General features: G+C 44.9%; 2 protein-coding genes across 2 annotated transcripts; both read left to right on the plus strand.

Annotated features, from left to right (window-relative positions):
- On the plus strand, window positions 1-23,602 carry LOC124020691 (putative thiamine transporter SLC35F3). The gene is made up of 7 exons (XM_046335940.1): window positions 1-17; window positions 2,455-2,563; window positions 7,526-7,636; window positions 17,819-17,944; window positions 21,608-21,800; window positions 22,732-22,821; window positions 23,360-23,602. Exons 1-7 carry the CDS (start codon window positions 1-3, stop codon window positions 23,596-23,598), a joined length of 885 nt encoding a protein of 294 aa, XP_046191896.1. The 3' UTR covers window positions 23,599-23,602.
- Window positions 23,603-24,669: 1,067 nt separating this feature from the next.
- LOC124020690 lies at window positions 24,670-25,535 on the plus strand. The gene is made up of 2 exons (XM_046335939.1): window positions 24,670-25,362; window positions 25,459-25,535. The coding sequence occupies exons 1-2, from the start codon at window positions 24,670-24,672 to the stop codon at window positions 25,480-25,482; spliced, it is 717 nt and encodes a 238-aa protein (XP_046191895.1). The 3' UTR covers window positions 25,483-25,535.
- Window positions 25,536-26,988: the final 1,453 nt, after the last annotated feature.

Raw genomic sequence — 26,988 nt, forward strand, 5'->3', positions numbered from 1 at the left:
ATGAACCAGGAGTTCCAGTAACTCCTTACCAGTTCACATACCAGTCTTCATGTTTACCTTTAAGGTATACTTTGGGATTTTGGCAACTAGGTCCTTAATCTACTTTTTGATCTACTTGGTTAGCACAGTGACTGTAAGTCTATGGGCATCTGCTAGCATGCTAGAATGCCAAGAGTGTGCAAAGCTGTCATCTAGGCAAAGGGTGGCTACTTTGATGAATCTAAAATCTAAAATGTATTTTGGATTTGTTTAACACTTTCTTATTTACTACATGATTCCGTATGTGTTATTTCATGGTGTTGATGTCTTCACTATTATTCTACAATTTACAAAATAGTAAAAATAAAGACAAACCCTTGAATGAGTAGGTGTGTCCAAACTTTGACTGCTCCTGTATATATGTCTTATTTTACATATCGATACTTCAAAATATAATTTTAAACTGGGTGGTTTGAACCCTGACTGCTGATTGGCTGACAGCCGATACAACGGGTATGACAAAACATTTGTTTTTACTGCTCTAATTATGTTGGTAACCAGTTTATAATAGCAATAAGGCACTGGGGTTTGTGGTATATGGTCAATATACCACGACTAAGGACTATCCAGCACTAAGAACAGCCCTTAGCAGTGGTATATTGGCCATATAACACACCCCCGTATTGTGATATTTAACTGTACGATCCCCCCATCACTAGCATAGACTATGAATACTAACACTAATGTTGTATACTAAAATGTGATTGTGTTTGTTTACATGTGTTTGTGCTGTGAGCTTGTGTTTGTTTGTTTGTCTGTGTCTGTACATATACAGTTGAAGTCGGAAGTTTACATACACCTTAGCCAAATACATTTAAACTAATTTTTCACAATTCCTGACATTTATTCCTAGTAAACATTCAGTTAGATCAGCACTTTATTTTAAGAATGTGAAATGTCAGAATAATAGTAGAGAGAATTGCCTTTAAATTGTTTAACTTGGTCAAACGTGTCAGGTAGCCTTCCACAAGCTTCCCACAATGAGTTGGGTGAATTTGGTCCATTCCTCCTGACAGAGCTGGTGTAACTGAGTCAGGTTTGCAGGCTTCCTTGCTCGCACATGATTTTTCAGTTCTGCCCACAAATTTTCTATGGGATTGAGGTCAGGGCTTTGTGATGGCCACTCCAATACCTTGACTTTGTTGTCCTTAAGCCATTTTTCCACAGCTTTGGACGTATGCTTAGGGTCATTGTCAATTTGGAAGACTCATTTATAACCAAGCTTTAACTTCCTGACTGATGTCTTGAGATGCTGCTTCAATATATCCACATAAGTTTCCTTCCTCGATGCCATCTATTTTGTGAAGTGCACCAGTCCTCCTGCAGCAAAGCACCCCAACAACATGATGCTGCCACCCCGTGCTTCACAGTTGGGATGGTGTTCTTCGCTTGCAAGCATTCCCCTTTTTCCTCCAAACATAATGATGGTCATTATGGCCAAATAGTTATGTTTTTGTTTCATGAGACCAGAGGACATTTCTCCTAAAATTACGATCTTTGTCCTCATGTGCAGTTGCAAACCATAGTCTGGCTTTTTTATGGTGGTTTTGGAGCAGTGGCTTTTCCTTGCCGAGTGGCCTTTCAGGTTATGTCGATATAGGACTTGTTTTACTGTGGATATAGATACTTTTGTACCCATTTCCTCCAGGATCTTCACAAGGTCCTTTGCTGTTGTTCTGAGATTGATTTGCACTTTTCGCAAAGTACATTCATCTCTAGCAGACAGAACATGTCTCCTTCCTGAGCGGTATGATGGATGTGTGGTCCCATGGTGTTTATACTTGCGTACTATTGTTTGTACAGATGAATGTGGTATCTTCAGGCGTTTCAAATTGCTCCCAAGGATAAATCAGACTTGTGGAGGCCTACTATTAGGATAAATCAGACTTGTGGAGACCTACTACTATTTTTCTTCTGAGGTCTTGGCTGATTTCATTTGATTTTCCCTTGATGTCAAGCAAAGAGGCACTGCGTTTGAAGGTAGGCCTTGAAATACATCCACAGGTGCACCTCCAATTGACTCAAATGATGTCAATTAGATCATCAGAAGCTTCTAAAGCCATCACGTAATTTTCTGGAATTTTCCAAGCTGTTTAAAGGCACAGTCAACTATTAACCTCTGACCCACTGGAATTGTGATACAATGAATTATAAATTAAATAATCTGTCTTTAAACAATTGTTGGAAAAATTACTTAAGGCCATGCACAAAGTAGATGTCCTAACCGACTTGCCAAAATTATAGTTTGCTAACAAGAAATTTGTGGAGTGGTTGAAAAACGAGTTTTAATGACTCCAACCTAAGTGTATGTAAACAGCCGACTTCAACTGTACATGTACCTGTGTACTGTGCATGTGTGTCTGTTTTGTGTGTGTGCATGCCTGTGGGTGTTCATCTGTGTGTGTTCCTCTCCAGGGAGTGTTGTCGGTTCTTTGGGGACGACGGGCTGACAGCCAAGGTGTTCTTCACTAAGGTGGCTCCATTTGGATTGCTGTGGATCCTCACCAATTACCTGTACCTACAGGTACTGTGCTGCTTTCCCCCTGGTCCTGGTGTGTGTGTGTGTGTGTGTGTGTGTGTGTGTGTGTGTGTGTGTGTGTGTGTGTGTGTGTGTGTGTGTGTGTGTGTGTGTGTGTGTGTGTGTGTGTGTGTGTGTGTGTGTGTGTGTGTGTGTGTGTGTGTGTGTGTGTGTGTGTGTGTGTGTGTGTGTGTGTGTGTGTGTGTGTGTGTGTGTGTGTGTGTGTGTGTGTGTGTGTGTGTGTGTGTGTGTGTGTGTGTGTGTGTGGTTAGGGACTGTGACAGTATTATATAGTGCCTGCAGGTGTAACAGGTGTCACTGTGCTAGCTGGAGGTCGACCGATTATGATTTTTTTCAACGCCAATAACGATACCGATTATTGGAGGACCAAAAAGCCGATACCGATTAATCGGCCTATTTTTATATATATATTTGTAATGAAGAAAATTACAACAATACTGAATGAACACTTTTATTTTATCTTAATATAATACATAAATAAAATAAATTTAGTCTCAAATAAATATTGAAACATGTTCAATTTGGTTTAAATAATGCAAAAACACAGTGTTGGAGAAGAAAGTAAAAGTGCAATATGTGCTATGTAAGAAAGCTAACGTTTAAGTTCCTTGCTCAGAACATGAGAACATACAGTATGAAAGCTGGTGGTTCCTTTTAACATGAGTCTTCAATATTCCCCGTTAAGAAGTTTTAGGTTGTAGTTATTTTAGGAATTATAGGACTATTTCTCTCTATACCGTTTCTATACCGTTTGTATGTAACGCAGCTCTGGCTGTGCTAAAGATGCGGGAGACTCCAGCAGCGCTGTAGAGGAGGAAGGCTCTGGCTGCGCTGAACAGGCGGGAGACTCCAGCAGCGCTGTAGAGGAGGAAGGCTCTGGCTGCGCTGAACAGGCGGGAGACTCCAGCAGCGCTGTAGTGGAGGAAGGCTCTGGCTCGCTGAACAGGCGGGAGACTCCAGCAGCGCTGTAGAGGAGGAAGGCTCTGGCTGCGCTGAACAGGCGGGAGACTCCAGCAGCGCTGTAGAGGAGGAAGGCTCTGGCTGCGCTGAACAGGCGGGAGACTCCAGCAGCGCTGTAGAGGAGGAAGGCTCTGGCTGCGCTAAAGAGGCGGGAGACTCCAGCAGCGCTGTAGAGGAGGAAGGCTCTGGCTGCGCTAAAGAGGCGGGAGACTCCAGCAGCGCTGTAGGGAGGAAGGCTCTGGCTGCGCTGAACAGGCGGGAGGCTCCGACAGCGCTAGAGGAAAGGAAGGCTCTGGCTGTGCTGAACAGGCGAGGCGCACTGGAAGGCCTGGTGCGTGGTGCTGGAACTGGTGGTACTGGATCGAGAACACGCACAGGAAGCCTGGTGCATGGAGCTGCCACTGGAAGACTGGTGTGTGAAGGTGGCACAGGATGGACCGGACCGTGAAGGTGTACTGGAGAGCCCGAGAGCAGGACTGGCACAGGACGTGCGAGGCTAGATAGGTACACAGGAGGCCTAGTGCGTGAGGCTGGCACAATTTTCACCAGCCGACTAACACGCACCTCAGGACGAGTATGGAGCGCTGACCCAGGTGCCATCAAATCCCTCGACACGCTCCGTCGGATAATCTTGTACCTAAAGCACCAAGCTCCCTCATTACTCTCTCCTCCACTTTCCCCATTAACCTCTTGCTACCTGGCACGCAGGCGTCCCATCTAGAGCTCTGAAATGCAATGCGCTAAAATGCTAATAGTATTAGTTAAAACTCAAACGTTCATTAAAATACACATGCAGGGTATTGAATTAAAGCTACACTCGTTGTGAATCCAGGCAACAAGTCAGATTTTTAAAATGCTTTTCGGCGAAAGCATGAGAAGCTATTATCTGATAGCATGTAACACCCCAAAGACCCAAGAGGGACGTAAACAAAATAATTAGCATAGTCGGCGCTACACAAACCGCACAAATAAAATATAAAAATTCATTACCTTTGACCATCTTCTTTGTTGGCACTCCTAGATGTCCCATAATCACTATTGGGTCTTTTTTTCGATTAAATCTGTCCATATATAGCCTAGTTATCGATCTATGAAGACTGTGTGATAAACGGAAAAAAATAGCGTTTCATAACGTAACGTCATTCTTTTAAATTCAAAAAGTCGACGATAAACTTTCACAAAACACTTCGAAATACTTTTGTAATGCAACTTTAGGTATTAGTAAACGTTAATAAGCGATCAAATTAATCACGAGACAAAGTGTTTTCTATAGGGGTCCGTCTTGAAATACTGTCCGTGTATTTCTCAACAAAATATCCGGTCGGAGACCTGAAGAAAAGCCTGTCTCTTGTTCGTTTGACCAAGAAACAAAGAATTTGCAAATGACAAGACTGTTGACATCGTGTGGAAGCTGTAGGTACTGTAACCTCAGCCCTATTTAATGTCTTTTCGCCCATAACAATGGGTTGAAGCGTCTGCTAAATGGATGGATATATTTTTCCACTTTCAGTGATCAGATTTTCCTGCACTTTTCAATGAAACGCACGTTCTGTTAAAGTCACAGCCGTGATTTAACCAGTTTTATAAACGTCTGAGTGTTTTCTATCCACACATACTAATCATATGCATATACTATATTCCTGGCATGAGTAGCAGGGCGCTGAAATGTTGCGAGATTTTTAACAGAATGTCGAAAAAGTAGAGGGTCGACTGAAGAGGTTCAGTCTCTGCTTCGCTCACCTCTAACACCGCCTCTGGTTCTGGTCTCCTCCTTGGCTCCTCACGATTTACAAGGAGAGTTGGCTCAGGTCTATCTCCTGACTCTGCCACTCTCTCCCAGAGCCCCCCCCCCCCCCCTCCCCCCTCCCAATACATTTTTGGGGCTGACTCACGGGCTTTCTTCTGCGCCGTCGTGATTGTCTCTCCAACTCCATTCTCCTATAACCCTCTTCGCACTGCTCCAGCGAATCCCAGGCGGGCTCCGGTACTCTCCCTGGGTCGACCGCCCACCTGCCTATTTCCTCCCAAGTAGTGTAGTCCCGATATTGTAGCTCCTGCTGCCGCTGTTGTTTCTCCTCATACCAGCGTCTCTCAGATCTTGCCGCCTCCAGTTCTTCTTTGGAGCGGCGATATTCTCCCGGCTGATCCCAGGGTCCTTCTCCGAACAATTCATCCTCCTTTCGCTGCTCCTGCTGTCGCTGCCTGTTACCACGCCGCTCGGTCCGGGTGTGGTGGGTGATTCTGTAACGGCGTTCGTCTGTTGAAGGAGAGTCGAACCAAAATGCAGCGTGGTGGTTACTCATGTTCTTTAATGAAGAATATAGCGATACATGAAATAACTAAATAAATACAAAACAACAAACGGAACGTGAAAAACCTAATTACAGCCTATCTGGTGAACACTACACAGAGACAGGAACAATCACCCACGAAATACACAGTGAAACCCAGGCTACCTAAATATGGTTCCCAATCAGAGACAACGAGAATCACCTGACTCTGATTGAGAACCGCCTCAGGCAGCCAAGCCTATGCTAGACACACCCCTAATCAGCCACAATCCCAATGCCTACAAAAAAAACAATACGACAACACAATAAACCCATGTCACACCCTGGCCTGAACAAATAATTAAAGAAAACACAAAATACTAAGACCAAGGCGTGACATTGTATTTCATACCTTTGACTATTGGATGTTCTTATAGGCACTTTAGTATTGCCAGTCTAATCTCGGGAGTTGATAGGCTTATTCAACCATGCTGGTCATTTATGAACATTTGAACATCTTGGCCACGTTCTGTTATAATCTCCACCTGGCACAGCCAGAAGAGGACTGGCCACCCCACATATGCTCTCTCTAATTCTCTCTTTCTTTCTCTCTCTCGGAGGACCTGAGCCCTAGGACCGTGCCCCAGGACTACCTGACATGATGGCTCCTTGCTGTCATAAACAGTGCTGTGCATCAAGCATTGCAACGAGCTGCTGGCAAACGCAGTAAAGTGCTGTTTGAATGAATGCTGCCTGCTGCTGCCTACAACCGCTCAGTCAGACTGCTCTATCAAATCATAGACTTAATTATAATATAATAACACACACAAATACGAGCCTTAGATCATTCATGTAGTAAAATCTGGAAACTATCATTTCAAAAACAAAACGTTTAATCTTTCTGTGAAATACAGAACCGTTCTGTATTTAAACGAACGGGCAGCAACCCTAAGTCTAAATATTGCTGTTACATTGTACAACCTTCAGTGTTATGTCATAATTATGTAAAATTCTGGCAAATTAATTATGGTCTTTGTTAGAAAGAAATGGTCTTCGGTTCAGTTCACAACGAGCCAGGCGGCCCACACTGCTGCATATACCCTGACTGCTTGCACTGAACGCAAGAGAAGTGACACAGTTTCCCTAGTTAAAATCAATTCATGTTAGCAGGCAATATTAACTAAATATGCAGGTTTAAATTTTGTATACTTGTGATTTTAAGAAAGGCATTGATGTTTATGGTTAGATACACATTGGTGCAACGACAGTGCTTTTTTCGCAAATGCGCTTTTTAAATCATCACTCATTCGGCGAAGTAGGCTGTGATTTGATGATACATTAACAGGCACCTCATCGATTATATGCAACGCTGGACTTGAAACTTGAAATCGGCCCTAATTAACCGGCCATTTTGATTAATCGGTCGACCTCTCGTGCTACCTTAGCGGTATAGCTTCCTTCTAGTGCTAGCTAAGCGGTATAGCTTCCTTCTAGTGCTAGCTAAGCGGTATAGCTTCCTTCTAGTGCTAGCTAAGCGGTATAGCTTCCTTGTAGTGCTAGCTTAGCGGTATAGCTTCCTTCACCATCCCTGTCCCCTTACTGGACTCAAACTATTGATCCTCAGCTTCAAAAACACTCGTAGCCAACTACCCCACCGAAAATCTAGCAATTGGGCGAAGTCATTTTAAGCTGTGACGTGATCCTGTCTCTAACACAGGCCCTGAGGAAGATCAACACTACAGACGTGTCAGCTCTGTTCTGCTGCAACAAGGCCTTCGTATTCCTGCTCTCTTGGATCGTACTGAGAGACCGCTTCATGGGGGTCAGGGTGAGTTACTGTGTGTGTGTGTGTGTGTGTGTGTGTGTGTGTGTGTGTGTGTGTGTGTGTGTGTGTGTGTGTGTGTGTGTGTGTGTGTGTGTGTGTGTGTGTGTGTGTGTGTGTGTGTGTGTGTGTGTGTGTGTGTGTGTGTGTGTGTGTGTGTGTGTGTGTGTGTGTGTGTGTGTGTGTGTGTGATGCACAAAGTCTGAGATGTCCAGGGAACCTACGAAGAGATAACATTTTGACTGGAGATTCCTCCAGTTATGAGTAGATAAGAGTTCATTTCAGGGCTAGATAAAAATGTCTCCTAATTAAGACCACAGACTCAGTCTCAGTTGGACTAGCTAGGTCCTACCTAATTAAGACCACAGACTCAGTTTCAGTTGGACCAGCTAGGTCCTACCTAATTAAGGCCACAGACTCAGTCTCAGTTGGACTAGCTAGGTCCTACCTAATTAAGACCACAGACTCAGTCTCAGTTGGACCAGCTAGGTCCTACCTAATTAAGGCCACAGACTCAGTCTCAGTTGGACTAGCTAGGTCCTACCTAATTAAATTATAGCAGACAGTTATTAACTGTGTCCTGGATTTCCTGTTCTAGTGGGCTTTAACCTGGATGAACCAGAGGCTAATGGCTCCCTGCCTCCCAGACTCTAACACTTCCCTTCTATATTGGGTTAGAGGCTAGTTTGCATCACAAATTGCATTCTATTTCCTTTATAGTGCACTATTTTCTTGCCCTATGGGCCCTGGTCAGAAGTAGTACTACATAAGGAATAGGGTGCCTTTTGGGAAGCAGCCTAAACCCTCTCTGTGCTGGAGCCCTGCGGTCCCCGAAGGAATGAAGAGTATTAAGTATTAAGGGTTGAGGGCAAGGGGAACTGATCTGGGTTCAGAAGAGTTGAGGGCATGGAGAGCAGTCCTGGGTTCAGAAGAGTTGAGGGCATGGAGAACTGACCTGGGTTCAGAAGAGTTGAGGGCATAGAGAACTGACCTGGGTTCAGAAGAGTTGAGGGCGTGGGGAACTGACCTGGGTTCAGAAGAGTTGAAGGCATGGGAAACTGACCTGGGTTCAGAAGAGTTGAGGGCATGGAGAACTGACCTGGGTTCAGAAGAGTTGAGGGGCGTGGGGAAGTGACCTGGGTTCAGAAGAGTTAAGGGCATGGAGAACTGACCTGGGTTCAGAAGAGTTGAGGGCGTGGGGAACTGACCTGGGTTCAGAAGAGTTGAGGGCATGGAGAACTGACCTGGGTTCAGAAGAGTTGAGGGCGTGGGGAACTGACCTGGGTTCAGAAGAGTTGAAGGCATGGGGAACTGACCTGGGTTCAGAAGAGTTGAGGGCGTGGAGAACTGACCTGGGTTCAGAAGAGTTGAGGGCGTGGGGAACTGACCTGGGTTCAGAAGAGTTGAGGGCATGGGGAACTGACCTGGGTTCAGAAGAGTTGAGGGCATGGGGAACTGACCTGGGTTCAGAAGAGTTGAGGGCATGGGGAGCGGACCTGGGTTCAGAAGAGTTGAGGACATGGAGAACTGACCTGGGTTCAGAAGAGTTGAGGGCATGGGGAACTGATCTGGGTTCAGAAGAGTTGAGGGCATGGAGAACTGACCTGGGTTCAGAAGAGTTGAGGGCATGGAGAGCAGACCTGGGTTCAGAAGAGTTGAGGGCATGGGGAACTGATCTGGGTTCAGAAGAGTTCAGGGCATGGAGAGCAGACCTGGGTTCAGAAGAGTTGAGGGCATGGAGAACTGACCTGGGTTCAGAAGAGTTGAGGGCGTGGGGAACTGACCTGGGTTCAGAAGAGTTGAAGGCATGGGGAACTGATCTGGGTTCAGAAGAGGTGAGGGCGTGGAGAACTGACCTGGGTTCAGAAGAGTTGAGGGCATGGAGAGCAGACCTGGGTTCAGAAGAGTTGAGGGCATGGGGAACTGATCTGGGTTCAGAAGAGTTGAGGGCATGGAGAGCAGACCTGGGTTCAGAAGAGTTGAGGGCATGGGGAACTGATCTGGGTTCAGAAGAGTTGAGGGCATGGAGAGCAGACCTGGGTTCAGAAGAGTTGAGGGCGTGGAGAACTGACCTGGGTTCAGAAGAGTTGAGGGCGTGGGGAACTGACCTGGGTTCAGAAGATTTGAGGGCGTGGAGAACTGACCTGGGTTCAGAAGAGTTGAGGGTGTGGGGAACTGACCTGGGTTCAGAAGAGTTGAGGGCATGGAGAACTGACCTGGGTTCAGAAGAGTTGAGGGCGTGGGGAACTTACCTGGGTTCAGAAGATTTGAGGGACGTGGAGAAGGGCATGAACCTGGGTTCAGAAGAGTTGAGGGCATGGGAGCAGACCTGGGTTCAGAAGAGTTGAAGGCATGGGGAACTGACCTAGGTTCAGAAGAGTTGAGGGCGTGGAGAACTGACCTGGGTTCAGAAGAGTTGAGGGCGTGGGGAACTGACCTGGGTTCAGAAGAGTTGAGGGCGTGGGGAACTGACCTGGGTTCAGAAGAGTTGAGGGCATGGGGAACTGACCTGGGTTCAGAAGAGTTGAGGGCATGGAGAACTGACCTGTGTTCAGAAGAGTTGAGGGCATGGAGAACTGACCTGGTGTCAGAAGAGTTGAGGGCGTGGGGAACTGACCTGGGTTCAGAAGAGTTGAGGGGAATGGGTTGAGGGAATGGGGAGCGGACTGGGTTCAAATACTATTTTAAGTATTTTAAATACTGTTTTGAGACTATTCTGTTAAGCCAGGTAAACTCAATCAAGTTGTGGGCATTCAGAAGATAACCTGTACTGCAGTGCAGAATTTTTTTTTGCTTTCAAGTGAATGTAACTGCTCCGTCCGGGCTGGGGCATAGTTCATTAACGGTCATTGTTAGATAATTGTTAATGAACTTGGACCTCAACGTCACCCTGGGAGAGAGTTTGTCAAATTAACAATGTACCTTGCAGCACCAAAGGTATTCTGAAGAGTAGCTATAAGTAAGTTGCTGGATACAGTGCCTTGCAAAAGTATTCACCCCCCTTGGCAGTTTTCCTATTTTGTTGCATTACAACCTTTATTTTAAATAAATTGATTTTTATTTGGATTTCCTGTAATGGACAAACACATTATAGTCCAAATTGGTGAAGTGAAATGGTTAAAAAAAAAGTGTTTAAAAAAATGATATGAAAATGCTATGAAGCCCCTAAATAAGATCTGGTGCAACCAATTACCTTCTGAAGTCACATAATTAGTTAAATAAAGTCCACCTATAATAAAGTCCATCGGTTCTGAAAGGCCCCAGAGTCTGCAACACCACTAAGTAAGGGGCACTGCCAAGCAAGCGGCACTATGAAGACCAAGGAGCTCTCCAAACAGGTCAGGGACAAAGTTGTGGAGAAGTACAGATCAGGGTTGGGTTATAAAAATATCAGAAACTTTGAACATAATACTGAGCACCATTAATTCAACTATGAGTGGCCAGAAAAAAAGCCATTGCTTAAAGAAGAAAATAAGCAAACACGTTTGGTGTTCTCCAAAAGGCATGTGGAGACTCCCCAAACATATGGAAGAAGGTACTCTGGTCAGATGAGACTAAAATTGAGCTTTTTGGCCATCAAGGAAAACGCAATGTCTGGTGCAAACCCAACACCTCTCATCACCCCGAGTATCTGTCCCCACAGTGAAGCATGGTGCTGGCAACATCATGCTGTGGGGATATTTTTCATCGGCAGGGAAACTGGTCAGAATTGAACGAATGATGGTTGGTGCTAAATACAGGGAAATTCTTGAGGGAAACTTGTTTCAGTTTTCTAGAGATTTGAGACTGGGACGGAGGTTCACCTTCCAGCAGGACAATGACCCTAAGCATACTGCTAAAGCAACACTTGAGTGGTTTAAGGGGAAACATATAAATGTCTTGGAATGGCCTTGTCAAAGCCCAGATCTCAATCCAATTGAGAACCTGTGGTATGACTTAAATATTGTTGTACACCAGCAGAACCCATCCAAGCTGGAGCAGTTTTGCCTTGAAGAATGGACAAAAATTCCAGTGGCTAAATGTGTCAAGCTTATGGAGACATACCCCAAGATACTTGCAGCTGTAATTGCTGCAAAATGTGGCTCTACAAAGTATTGACTTTGGGGGGGTGAATAGTTATGCATGCTCAAGTTTTCTGTTTTATTGTCTTATTTCTTGTTTGATTCACAATAAAACATATTTTGTTGTGGTAGGCATGTTGTGTATCAAATGATACAAACACCCCAAAAATCCATTTTCATTGCAGGTTGTAAGGCAACAAAATAGGAAAAATGCCAAGGGGGGTGAATACTTTCGCAAGCCACTGTAGAACCAAGCTAAGGATGTCCTGTCTGGCTGAGAGTTCCCTTCTCTCTGCAGTGGTACTGAAAAGCCTCATGTGGAAACTGAAGTGTGTCCTTGTAATGACATGATTTATATATGATCTTCTGAACTGAAACTGTTACCTCTCAGAGAGATAGAGAAGACAGGAAGGACTCTTGATGCAGAGCGGGATTCCCGGGTCGCCATCGGGACCCGACAGAGAAGTGTGCGGCGCGGTCTATTATTGTATAATAGTTGTATTGCACTATGCAATCTGGCAGGAGTGGCTCAAACTCATGAAGCAGCCCAGACAAAAAGTCACGGTACCAAACATGATGTCCCACACAGACCTCTGTCTTGATGAACCTGTAGTCTACATTTAAAACTCCCTACTAGGTCCCAGGCAGTCCACGTATTCAGAGTAGAAAGACTGATTCAGCATCAGGTCCCCCTGGCCATATCATATTCATCATGATCTCAAAGGTCAAACTGATCCTAGATCAGCCCTCCTATATGTATTCTGAGACTTTATAAATACAAGTTCAGGTCTCTCTTGCAAAATATGTTTGATCTCACTGTGACTAATCCGGATAAATGAATGAATGGGTGTATGTATGTACTGTTTGTGTGAATAACTGGAGGGAAGATCTGGAAGGAAAACACCTAATCGGAATGTCTCTCTCTCTCTCTCTCCCTCCTGTCATTATCCCTCACTACCCCCATCTGTGATGAAAGCTCTGAGTAATCCTCCCATTTCTTTCTTTCTCTCTTTCTCTCTCTCTCTCTCTTTCTATATTTATCTCTGTCTGTCTGTCTGTCTCTCTCTCTCAATCTCTCTCTCTCTCTCTCTCTCTCTCTCTCTCTCTCTCTTTCTATATTTCTCTCTCTCTCTCACTCTCCCCATCTTTCTCTTCCTCTCTCTCCCCCATGTCTCCTCTCTCTCTCTCCCTTCCCCACACTCTCTCTCTCCTTCCTCACACTCTCTCTCTTTCTCTTCCTCTCTCTCCCCATCTCTCCCCCATGACTCCTGTCTCTCTCTCTCTCTCTCTCTCTCTCTCTCTCTCTCTCTCTCTCTCTCTTCTCTCTCTCTCTCTCTCTTCTCTCTCTCTCTGTGTGTCTCTCTCTCTCTCTCTCTCTCTCTCTCTCTCTCTCTTACTCCCTCTCTCTGACTGTTGATGGGTATTGCAGTGTTTTGATGTCTGCAGTAATGCGGAGGATCTTGGATGGGCTTTCCTTCATATGAAAATGAAGAGAGAAGGGAGAGGATACGAGGGGAGAAGCTGGGGAGAGTCCAATTATCCCTTTGAAGTATGACAGTGTTCTGGTACTTAGCTTGGGCTATTTCATGGGTGAGGTGGGTGGATAGCTGTCAGTAGGAGAATGGTATATAAGGGATGGCATCTCTCCCATACTGTACCTGCAGTACCTTCAGAAAGTATTCATACCCCTTGACTCATTCTACATGTTGTTGTGTTACAGCCTTTATTCTAATCTACACATAGACATGGTTAATTATTGCATTGCAAAAAAATTATTGAATCAATTTTAGAATAAGGCTGTAACTGTCACGACTAGTCAAGGTGGATGGAATCAGGCGCAGAGAGCAAATAGTGAATAGAGGTTTATTCTCCGGTGAACAACAATAAACACGGACAACCCAAAATACAAACAGGGTGAAAAATATCCAAAACAGGAAATAACAGACAAACCGGAGAAATAAAACACAAAAACACCGACAGCCGAAACGAAATGACAAAAACAAACAATCCCGCACAAAACAAGGGCGGGACAACCTACATTATATACAGATACTAATTAACTAACACACAGGTGAAAACAATCAGACAAAACCAACAGATAACCGTAAAGGGATCGGTAGTGGCTAATAGGACGGTGACGACGACCGCCGAGCACAGCCTGAACAGGCAGTAGAGCCAACCTCGGCGGAAGTCGTGACAGTAACGTAACAAGATGTGGAAAAAGTCAAGAGGTCTGAATACCTTCCCAATGCACTGCATGTACAGGTAACTGCCAAAATAAAGGAAACACCAACATAAAGAGTCTTAATAGGGTGTTGGGCCACCATGAGCCAGAACAGCTTCAATGTGCCTTGGCATAGATTCTACAATTGTCTGGAACTCTATTGGAGAGATGTGACACCATTCCTCCATGAGAAACTACATCATTTGGTGATTTGTTGATGGTGGAAACACTGTCTCAGGCACCTGCTCCAGAATCTCCCGTAAGTGTTCATTTGGGATGAGATCTGGTGGCTAAGACGGCCATGGCATATGGTCTACATCGTTTTCATGTTCATCATTCAGTGACCACTCGCGCGCTGTGGATGGGGGCATTGTCATCCTATGGGGGTATAGCCATGGTAGACAAAATAATGGCCCTAAACATGATGCTTAATTAACTCAGGAACCACACCTGGGTTGAAGTACCTGCTTTCAATACACTTTGAATCCCTCATTTACTCAAGTATTTCCTTTATTTTGGCAGTTGCCTGTATATCTCCAAGTATATTGTATCTCCTGTAGTTTTATGTTGTTTTGGAGAGGTATGAGAGTAACATTGCCTAGGCTTTAGCTCAGCAAGCTAGCACAGTCTCCCTTGTGGCACATGAGACCCACCCAGGCTCTAACCCAATCAGTCACACATACATTTCTCAGCTGGGGTTTTGTCTTTTCATTGAACCTTTATTAAACTAGGAAAGACCCTTGGGGTTAGAAAGGTGTTCTGCGAGTGTGGCCTGGTGTTATGGTGTTGTGGTGGGAGTGACAGACTGCCTCAGCAGAGCCCAGACCCAGTCTTGGTCCATTTCCCCATTCCCTGACATTGGGTTTGCTGACACAGCAGTGTGTGAGAAAGGAAAACAAATTGCCGTGTCCAATCACTGAGGGGTCCGTGTCCCAGGAAACCAAGCAGCAAAGCAGCAGGCTTTCTCAGAGAAACAAATCTCTGTAGAGAGGTAACTGACCATAGAATATCATCAGGGGCGCAACTTTCACTGGGTAGGTTGGCTGTTTGGGGTGTTTATCCGAATGGATAAAGAAACTGGAAGGTGCGCCCCTAAATATAACTACCATGTCAGCCATATTGAGTAAACCCATGGGTCTCCCAGTCAAATTGCCATGGTATGAGGCGCGTTGTCCCTAGTAATTTTTTTTCTATGTGACTGACATAGCTGGCGTTTCTAGAGAATGGACATCCCCATTCAAGTCAACGTTGTGTAATGGGTTGACCTGGCAGGTCATTCTATTTTTTATGTAGCTAGAGAGGTGACTGAAAGGCAGGCAGCCTGCACTGCAGAAAGAGGGTGAGAGAGAGGGGGGGGGGGGGAAGAGAGAGAGAGAGAGAGGCGGAGAGAGAGAGAGAGAGAGAGAGAGAGAGAGAGAGAGAGAGAGAGAGAGAGAGAGAGAGAGAGAGAGAGAGAGAAAGAGGTGGGGGGGGTTTACCCATTGTACCCCTTGGCTCTGTCCAGGTGTAAGCATTGCTTAATTTGGGCCACATCCTGCCAAAACAGGATCTGGCACCTTTAAAAAAATGTTTTTATTCGTTCCGGTACCTCAGAGCCCCCAACTCACCCCACTCTAATGCTCACTTTTTGTTCCGGCATTTCCCAATTTACAAATGAAGCACCGGGCATAACCACACGGGTTGTTTATCTTCCTGACACCTCTCTAATGCAGTGCTAATCCACTCCACTGGCCCAAGCCAAGTCCCTATACATTACACACACACACACACACACACACACACACACACACACACACACACACACACACACACACACACACACACACACACACACACACACACACACACACACACACACACACACACACACACACACACATACACATACACATACACACACATATACATACACACACATATACATACACACACATATACATACACACACACACAGACACACACACAGACACACACACACAGACACACACAGACACACACACACACACACACACACACACACACACACACACACACACACACACACACACACACATACACATACACACACACACATATACATACACACACATATACATACACACACACACAGACACACACACAGACACACACACACACGCAGACACACACACACAGCCCATCAATCCTTTCCTGTATGGGAGACTGTCTTTGCTGATTGGAAAGCACTGGGCCCTGGACCAGATAGTATATGATTATCATGACTGTGGTTGTGGTTGTGTGTGTCTTTGCATTGTGTTCACCATTACACCAGTAACAGACATTACTGTGGGAGGGAACGGCTGGAGGAAGGGAAGGTGGAATGGCTGGAGGAAAAGAAGAGGGAACGGCTGGAGGAAAGGAAGAGGGAACGGCTGGAGGAAAGGAAGAGGGAACGGCTGGAGGAAAGGAAGAGGGAATGGCTGGAGGAAAGGAAGAGGGAACGGCTGGAGGAAAAGAAGAGCGAACGGCTGGAGGAAAGGAAGAGGGAACGGCCGGAGGAAAGGAAGAGGGAATGGCTGGAGGAAAGGAAGAGGGAACGGCTGGAGGAAAGGAAGAGGGAATGGCTGGAGGAAAGGAAGAGGGAATGGCTGGAGGAACGGGAGGGGGAATGGCTGGAGGAAAGAGGGAATGGCTGGAGGAAAGGAAGAGGGAACGGCTGGAGGAAAGGAAGAGGGAACGGCTGGAGGAAAGGAAGAGGGAATGGCTGGAGGAAAGGAAGAGGGAATGGCTGGAGGAACGGGAGGGGGAATGGCTGGAGGAACGGGAGGGGGAATGGGAGGCGGAATGGCTGGAGGAAAAGAAGAGGGAACGGCTGGAGGAAAGGAAGAGGGAACGGCTGGAGGAAAGGAAGAGGGAATGGCTGGAGGAAAGGAAGAGGGAATGGCTGGAGGAAAGGAAGAGGGAATGGCTGGAGGAAAGGAAGAGGGAATGAATGGAGGAAAGAGGGAACGGCTGGAGGAAAGGAAGAGGGAACGGCTGGAGGAAAGGAAGAGGGAATGGCTGGAGGAAAGGAAGAGGGAATGGCTGGAGGAAAGGAAGAGGGAATGAATGGAGGAAAGAGGGAACGGCTGGAGGAAAGGAAGAGGGAACGGCTGGAGGAAAGGAAGAGGGAATGGCTGGAGGAAAGGAAGAGGGAATGGCTGGAGGAAAGGAAGAGGGAATGGCTGGAGGAACGGGAGGTGGAATGGCTGGAGGAAAGGGAGGTGGAATAGCTGGAGGAAAAGAAGAGGGAACGGCTGGAGGAAAGGGAGGGGAAAGTGAAAGTCAGGGACAAACATATACACACGCACAAACACAAGCTCTGTCACTCTGACACACACACACACAAGGCCATTGGGGCGTGAATCTGTTCAGTGCTACTGTAAGGTCTCCGACAGTAACTTACCACCCTGGCTGGGCTCAAGGCTGCTCCAGGTTTTACTACCTGTCTTAGGCTGTGTCCCAAATTACACCATATTCCCTTTATAGTGCACTACTTGTGACCAGGGCCCAGAGGAATAGGGTGCCATTTGGGACACATTCAGTACTTACTGTTTGATGATCTGATCTCAGACCAGTGTAAAAGTGCATCAGAAGTGGATCCTGGTGTGTCAAGTCAACAGTGACTCTTCTATCTAAGCAGTAAAATGTATTTATGGTAGATTGAACTGCATTTGAGATACTTGTGCTTTCAAACTATGAATAAATCCAGCTTGAATTCAAAGTGAAAGAATTCAACCTTTACCCTGACCATACAGTAGCTTCATGTCCACATCCAGGTTCAACCCTCCCCTTCCTCCTTCTACACTATCCTATCCAATAAAATGTAAGCAGTGCCCCACTCCTTAAAAAAACCTGCTAAGTGGTATATATTGTAATATGTCCTCTCCACCTTTCCCTGTGCAGATCGTGGCGGCCATCTTTGCCATCGCTGGCATCGTGATGATGACCTACGCTGACGGCTTCCACAGCCACTCTGTCATGGGGATCACCTTCGTTGTGGCCTCCGCTTCTATGTCTGCACTCTACAAGGTACTTCTCTACTCTATGAACAAACACACAAACACACACACATTCTCACACACAGGACACATTTGTTTGCTTAACTGTGAGACATGGTACAGTCTTCTCTTAAAAGACAGAATCAAAGGAACACCTCATTCTTTGTGGTTGAAAGGAATGAAAACATGGTTATTCTTTGTGATTGAAATGAATGAAAACATGGTTATTCTTTGTGGTTGAAAGGAATGAATACATGGTTATTCTTTGTGGTTGAAATTAATAAATACATGGTTATTCTTTGTGATTGAAAGGGGGTGTGTCATCTGAGACCTTTTATGTGTCTCCATTTTTCTTTCCTCCTTCAGTGAGATGAAGATGTCCTCAAAACGTTTCAAAGAAAAAATCACGCAAACATCCTCCTTTATGAAATACAGATTAGGAGCAATGTTAGGTCTCATGTAAGGAGTCTTTGTGCATACAGGGACAGGCTCGTGAGTCTCCTTAGATGTGTTCCTTATATAATCAGGTAACAGGAGACTAGATTAGATATTATGAAATACTATGAAGCATTCTAAAACATCTGGGCTGGGCTAAACGGGCCGTAATTTGGTGTTTCATTTGATAGACCTGCAGATGTTCAGACTGTGACAGGCAGATCCTTATAGATTCTGAATGGACAGATGGATGGATGTGTGGGGTATGTAGTTTGGTGTTTGTGCATTGATAGGCCTCCAGAACCTGACATTCAGTGTCAGTATGATGGCCAAATATATAGCCAAGTTGGACAGACAGACAGACAGACAGACAGACAGACAGACAGACAGACAGACAGACAGACAGACAGACAGACAGACAGACAGACAGACAGACAGACAGACAGACAGACAGACAGACAGACAGACAGACAGACAGACGTGCACCTGCACCCCTTTGGGTCCCCAGTACCCAGTTTAGGAAACACTGGTGACTGCCCGTGGAGGACAAACAGACAAAAAGAGGGGTTGATGGGTATATAATATGGCTGTTCTGTGGTGTCTTCTGTTCTATAATATAGCTGTTCTGTGGTGTCTCCTGTTCTATAATATGGCTGTTCTGTGGTGTCTTCTGTTCTATAATATAGCTGTTCTGTGGTGTCTCCTGTTCTATAATATAGCTGTTCTGTGGTGTCTCCTGTTCTATAATATGGCTGTTCTGTGGTGTCTTCTGTTCTATAATATAGCTGTTCTGTGGTGTCTCCTGTTCTATAATATGGCTGTTCTGTGGTGTCTCCTGTTCTATAATATAGCTGTTCTGTGGTGTCTCCTGTTCTATAATATGGCTGTTCTGTGGTGTCTCCTGTTCTATAATATAGCTGTTCTGTGGTGTCTCCTGTTCTATAATATAGCTGTTCTGTGGTGTCTCCTGTTCTATAATATGGCTGTTCTGTGGTGTCTCCTGTTCTATAATATAGCTGTTCTGTGGTGTCTCCTGTTCTATAATATGGCTGCTCTGTGGTGTCTCCTGTTCTATAATATAGCTGATCTGTGGTGTCTCCTGTTCTATAATATGGCTGCTCTGTGGTGTCTCCTGTTCTATAATATAGCTGTTCTGTGGTGTCTCCTGTTCTATAATATAGCTGTTCTGTGGTGTCTCCTGTTCTATAATATGGCTGTTCTGTGGTGTCTCCTGTTCTATAATATAGCTGTTCTGTGGTGTCTCCTGTTCTATAATATAGCTGTTCTGTGGTGTCTCCTGTTCTATAATATGGCTGTTCTGTGGTGTCTCCTGTTCTATAATATAGCTGTTCTGTGGTGTCTCCTGTTCTATAATATGGCTGTTCTGTGGTGTATCCTGTTCTATAATATGGCTGTTCTGTGGTGTCTCCTGTTCTATAATATAGCTGCTCTGTGGTGTCTCCTGTTCTATAATATAGCTGTTCTGTGGTGTCTCCTGTTCTATAATATAGCTGCTCGGTGGTGTCTCCTGTTCTATAATATAGCTGTTCTGTGGTGTCTCCTGTTCTATAATATAGCTGTTCTGTGGTGTCTCCTGTTCTATAATATAGCTGTTCTGTGGTGTCTCCTGTTCTATAATATAGCTGTTCTGTGGTGTCTCCTGTTCTATAATATAGCTGTTCTGTGGTGTCTCCTGTTCTATAATATAGCTGTTCTGTGGTGTCTCCTGTTCTATAATATAGCTGTTCTGTGGTGTCTCCTGTTCTATAATATGGCTGTTCTGTGGTGTCTCCTGTTCTATAATATAGCTGCTCTGTGGTGTCTCCTGTTCTATAATATGGCTGCTCTGTGGTGTCTCCTGTTCTGTAATATAGCTGCTCTGTGGTGTCTCCTGTTCTATAATATGGCTGTTCTGTGGTGTCTCCTGTTCTATAATATAGCTGTTCTGTGGTGTCTCCTGTTCTATAATATAGCTGCTCTGTGGTGTCTCCTGTTCTATAATATAGCTGCTCTGTGGTGTCTCCTGTTCTATAATATAGCTGCTCTGTGGTGTCTCCTGTTCTATAATATAGCTGCTCTGTGGTGTCTCCTGTTCTATAATATAGCTGCTCTGTGGTGTCTCCTGTTCTATAATATAGCTGCTCTGTGGTGTCTCCTGTTCTATAATATAGCTGTTCTGTGGTGTCTCCTGTTCTATAATATAGCTGCTCTGTGGTGTCTCCTGTTCTATAATATAGCTGTTCTGTGGTGTCTCCTGTTCTATAATATAGCTGCTCTGTGGTGTCTCCTGTTCTATAATATAGCTGCTCTGTGGTGTCTCCTGTTCTATAATATAGCTGCTCTGTGGTGTCTCCTGTTCTATAATATAGCTGCTCTGTGGTGTCTCCTGTTCTATAATATGGCTGTTCTGTGGTGTCTCCTGTTCTATAATATAGCTGTTCTGTGGTGTCTCCTGTTCTATAATATAGCTGCTCTGGCATCTCCTGCCCCTCTGTCACAATGGCCTAATGTGGTCAACAGACAGCGGTGGCAGAGTGCCAGGCCAGGGAGACGGTTGGCAGGTACACCCTCTCTCTTTGGTCTGCCCGCATGTTCTCGTTAAGGGGGCGGAAAAGGGGGTGAATGTATGAGGTACCTACAATACCTGATGCATCAACTCCCTCCCTCCTATCACTCTCCTCTATCCCTTTCCCTCGCCCCCTGGATCACGGTCCCCTCTTTGTTTTTACACTGCATCTACTCGCTGTTTATTATCTATGCATAGTCACTTTACAAATTACCTCGGCTAACCTGTAACCCCGCACATTGACTCTGTACCCCCTGTATATGGGGCAGCAGGGTAGCCTAGTGGTTAGAGTGTTGGACTAGTAACCGGAAGGTTGCAAGTTGAAATCCCCGAGCTGACAAGGTACAAATCTGTTTTTCTTCCCCTGAACAGGCAGTTAACCAACGGTTCCTAGACCGTCATTGAAAATAAGAATTTGTTCTTAACTGACTTGCCTGGTTAAATAAAGGAAAACTTAAAAATATATAAATACCCTCATCATTGTTACATAATTTTCTTGTGTTACGTTTTTGATTTAATAATTTATTAAAACTTTAGTTTATTTAGTAAATGTTTTCTTAACTCTATTTCTTCAACTGCATTGTTGGTTAAGGGCTTGTAAGTAAGCATTTAACGGTAGGTTCTACACCTGTTGTAATTGGCGCGTGTGACAAATACAATTTGATTTGATCCTATTTGTCTCTCTCTCCACAGGTGCTCTTTAAAATGGTCCTGGGCAGTGCCAAGTTTGGGGAGGCAGCGCTCTTTCTGACGATCGTCGGCGGGGCTAATTTTGTGTTCATCAGCTTTGTGCCAGTCATCCTGTACTTCACCCATGTGGAATACTTTGGTTCTCTTGAGGACATCCCCTGGTTATACCTCTGTGGGGTAGCAGGCCTGCTCTTTGGTAAGCACGGACTTCTGGAGATTACTTTCAGTGTGGAGACTGATGCAAACCTCAACCAGTGTAGAGACTGATGCAAACCTCAACCAGTGTAGAGACTGATGCAAACCTCAACCAGTATAGAGACTGATGCAAACCTGCAACCAGTATGGAAACTGATGCAAACCTGCAACCAGTGTAGAGACTGATACAAACCTCAACCAGTGTGGAGACTGATGCAAACCTCAACCAGTGTAGAGACTGATGCAAACCTCAACCAGTGTGGAGACTGATGCAAACCTCAACCAGTGTAGAGACTGATACAAACCTCAACCAGTGTAGAGACTGATGCAAACCTCAACCAGTGTGGAGACTGATGCAAACCTCAACCAGTGTAGAGACTGATGCAAACCACAACCAGTGTAGAGACTGATACAAACCTCAACCAGTGTGGAGACTGATGCAAACCTCAACCAGTGTAGAGACTGATACAAACATGCAACCAGTGTAGAGACTGGTGCAAACCTCAACCAGTATGGAGACTGATACAAACCTCAACCAGTGTAGGGACTGGTGCAAACCTCAACCAGTGTAGAGACTGGTGCAAACCTCAACCAGTGTAGAGACTGGTGCAAACCTCAACCAGTGTAGAGACTGGTGCAAACCTCAACCAGTGTAGAGACTGGTGCAAACCTCAACCAGTGTAGGGACTGGTGCAAACCTCAAACAGTGTAGAGACCGGTGCAAACCTCAACCAGTGTGGAGACTGATGCAAACCTGCAACCAGTATAGAGACTGATACAACCCTCTACCAGTGTGGAGACTGATACAAACCCCCCTCCCGCCCACCCAATGAATTGAGCTCTATTGAAAAGTTGCTGACTAGTTTCTCTTTTTGACTGTGAGTGAAATAGTTGTAGTAAATAAGTAAAGTTGAACTTTTTCTCCTCCACAGCTTTCAATATCCTGGTGAACTTTGGCATTGCCATCACGTACCCCACATTAATCTCTCTGGGCATCGTCCTGAGTGTCCCTGTCAATGCCAGTAAGTCTCTGCTCCTTCTCCTCCAACTCTACTGTGTCCTTGTCCTTTTCTCCAGATATTTATCCCATCCAATGGAACAACCTTAACTCAGGCCGGGATTCAATTCTAGGAGTTGTGGTTTTTAAAGGTAATGTTACCACATTCACAGAGATCCCATTCACGGTAAACGCTGCATCTGCCGGTTCAATCGGGAAATTGCTTTTAAAAGCAGCAATGCCTATAATCCGCGATGAAATTGAATCCCGGCCTCCCTGGTTAACTTTCCTATTTCCCTGGAAATAATCAGAATTCATGAAAACATTACAGTTTTGAAAACATAGCTTGTCCATCTCTTGGCACAACTTACCCCTGAAACAAGGGTGTCTCAACTTCCCCCTTTGACTCAACTTCCCCCAACTCCCCTAGTGTTGATTCAGATTGATGTGTTGTGTTGGGGACCTGTTTGTGTTAATGTTATGTCACTTCTGTCAGCGTTACGTTATGAAGGCCTGATCATTAAGTTCTAGGTAATATAAGCCCTTGTTATGTTGTGTTCCAGTGGTTGACCTGTACACATGTGAGATCCACTTCAACGCAGTGCGTCTGATCGCCGTGTTGATCATCTGCCTGGGCTTCCTGATGTTGCTGCTTCCAGAGGACTGGGACCAGTGCTTCATCCAGCTCCATGCTAAGCTGCAGAGTAAACGGGAGGAACCAGCTGAGGAGGAGGCAGGGCCCGGCTCCAGCCTCAACTGGAGCAGGAGAGCAAGGCCCTCCATGTCTACCTTTACACACTGACCACTGTTTAATGTGGAGGGATGGACGGACACACTGAAACAGACAGGCAGAGGCAAACACGCACACGAATGGATGAATGGACAGATGGACAGATACAGACACACATACAGTGTACAGACACACATACCGATACACACACACACACACACCTTGGACACTTGATTGCCATGATGCCCTGCATGGTCGACCTCTGCCCTCCGCCCTCTCTCTTTCCCCTTCCCTCTCACTAGTTTCTGCCTGGAAACCTTTCTGTTGGTCTGTCAGTCCGTCTGGGTCTGTTCAAGACCTTTTCATTTCACTGCAAAAAGCACTGATATCAATGTTTGTTCATTTCACAATCAACAAACAATTATTTCCTACTTGACCTCCACCATTTTAGAAGTCATCAGAGTTGGTGCATGGGCTCACGTCATTTAGCAATACCTCAAGGTCATTCCATTGGACTGATACATGTATTTACATCATGCCTGGGAAGACTTGCGAACTTGCCTTTGCTTTTCAAAAGACAAGGATAGATTGACAGACTAATAATAGTTACATGTTTTTGTCAGTTTTTGTCAGACTGATGATGGGCATTCTGGCTTTAACATCATGATCCCATCAACCTTCAAGATCCAGAGAAGAAGAGAACCAGGAGAGACGGAGTTCTGGTGGGCATGTCCCTGTTGTCCCTCAGGTGTCAACATCATGTTCCTATCAACCTTCAAGGTCCAGAGAAGAAGAGAACCAGGAGAGACGGAGTTCTGGTGGGCATGTCCCTGTTGTCCCTCAGGTGTCAACATCATGTTCCTATCAACCTTCAAGGTCCAGAGAAGAAGAGAACCAGGAGAGACTGAGTTCTGGTGGGCATGTCCCTGTTGTCCCTCAGGTGTCAACATCATGTTCCTATCAACCTTCAAGGTCCAGAGAAGAAGAGAACCAGGAGAGACTGAGTTCTGGTGGGCATGTCCCTGTTGTCCCTCAGGTGTCAACATCATGTTCCCATCAACCTCCAAGGTCCAGAGAAGAAGATAACCAGGAGAGACTGAGTTCTGGTGGGCATGTCCCTGTTGTCCCTCAGGTGTCAACATCATGTTCCTATCAACCTTCAAGGTCCAGAGAAGAAGAGAACCAGGAGAGACTGAGTTCTGGTGGGCATGTCCCTGTTGTCCCTCAGGTGTCAACATCATGTTCCTATCAACCTTCAAGGTCCAGAGAAGAAGAGAACCAGGAGAGACTGAGTTCTGGTGGGCATGTCCCTGTTGTCCCTCAGGTGTCAACATCATGTTCCCATCAACCTCCAAGGTCCAGAGAAGAAGAGAACCAGGAGAGACTGAGTTCTGGTGGGCATGTCCCTGTTGTCCCTCAGGTGTCAACATCATGTTCCTATCAACCTTCAAGGTCCAGAGAAGAAGAGAACCAGGAGAGACGGAGTTCTGGTGGGCATGTCCCTGTTGTCCCTCAGGTGTCAACATCATGTTCCTATCAACCTTCAAGGTCCAGAGAAGAAGAGAACCAGGAGAGACGGAGTTCTGGTGGGCATGTCCCTGTTGTCCCTCAGGTGTCAACATCATGTTCCTATCAACCTTCAAGGTCCAGAGAAGAAGAGAACCAGGAGAGACTGAGTTCTGGTGGGCATGTCCCTGTTGTCCCTCAGGTGTCAACATCATGTTCCTATCAACCTTCAAGGTCCAGAGAAGAAGAGAACCAGGAGAGACTGAGTTCTGGTGGGCATGTCCCTGTTGTCCCTCAGGTGTCAACATCATGTTCCCATCAACCTCCAAGGTCCAGAGAAGAAGAGAACCAGGAGAGACGGAGTTCTGGTGGGCATGTCCCTGTTGTCCTTCAGGTGTCAACATCATGTTCCCATCAACCTCCAAGGTCCAGAGAAGAAGAGATTACTGATGAGGTAACGAACCGAGCAAAACACAGACCAAAATGTAGGCGCGGCTTCAAACAGGAAGTGGGCAGAACCTCTGCCTTGTTGTGAATGTATACATGACCACTGCTCAACACTCACCATGTGCTATTATCTGTCTGTTCTATTTGTTCAGAGGGAGGCACGATCAGACTGGTTATGCCACAGCCTCACACTACAACCATTCTTATTGCACTCATCCATCTTGAATGAACTCTGAGATGCATCTTAGTAAATGGACATGTTTTTCTATTTCTGCATTTAGTTTGACCACTGATGTGAAGGGACAGCGAGCGACTGACATGACATCTACAGAACAAGCATGCAGAGATGACCAGATATAACTGAGCAGTCCATTCACTTCACTGCCTATTCTTTTTGTTCTGCAATAGAGTACAGGGTTGGGCTCAGTTCCATTTCAATTCAGTCAATTCTGGAAATAAACTGAAATTCCAATTCCCCTCATTGAAAAGCATTGAGGAACATTTGAATTGTAGTTTGGAATTGGAATTTCAGTCCCAAATTGTCTGAATTGTAATGGTACTGAGCCCAACCCTGAATAGAAGTACTACATCAGCACTGTAATCTCTCATTGTCATTCTTCGTAATGACAATATAATCATGATATTGTATTCCTCTGGAATTATTGCTAGACATAACTGTAAACCTTTGTAAGGAATGAAGCTGACTTTTTACACTGAAATAATAAATGCAACATATGATTATCACATCTGAAGAAGAACACAGTGTGGTTGGATTACATGATGACGCTGTGTGTTAGATCAGTTAGTTCTTCAACATATTGATTATCACATCTGAAGAAGAACACAGTGTGGTTGGATTACATGATGACGCCGTGTGTTAGATCAGTTAGTTCTTCAACATATTGATTATCACATCTGAAGAAGAACACAGCGTGGTTGGATTACACGATGACGCTGTGTGTTAGATCAGTTAGTTCTTCAACAAGTGTAATCACATGTACTATTTAAAAATATTATTTTTGAATATATTTATTAGTTTACTGGATTAGTATAAAATATATATATTTATTAGTTTACTGGATTAGTATAAAATATATATATATATTTTTTTATGGGATTTGCAATGTGTGTTTTAGAATGTGTTGAATTGTCCCTATATGTCGAACATGTGAAAAGGAAATAACTAAACAAAGGAACTAGACAGTATAACAGATTTAATTTACAAAGGAAACGGAACTAGACAGTATAACAGATGTAATTTACAAAGGAACTAGACAGTATAACAGATTTAATTTACAAAGGAACTAGACAGTATAACAGATTTAATTTACAAAGGAACTAGACAGTATAACAGATTTAATTACAAAGGAACTAGACAGTATAACAGATTTAATTTACAAAGGAACTAGACAGTATAACAGATTTAATTTACAAAGGAACTAGACAGTATAACAGATTTAATTTATAAAGGAACTAGACAGTATAACAGATTAAATTTACAAAGGAACT

Source organism: Oncorhynchus gorbuscha, unplaced genomic scaffold, assembly GCF_021184085.1.
Source record: "Oncorhynchus gorbuscha isolate QuinsamMale2020 ecotype Even-year unplaced genomic scaffold, OgorEven_v1.0 Un_scaffold_877, whole genome shotgun sequence".
Taxonomy (NCBI): Eukaryota; Metazoa; Chordata; class Actinopteri; order Salmoniformes; family Salmonidae; genus Oncorhynchus; species Oncorhynchus gorbuscha.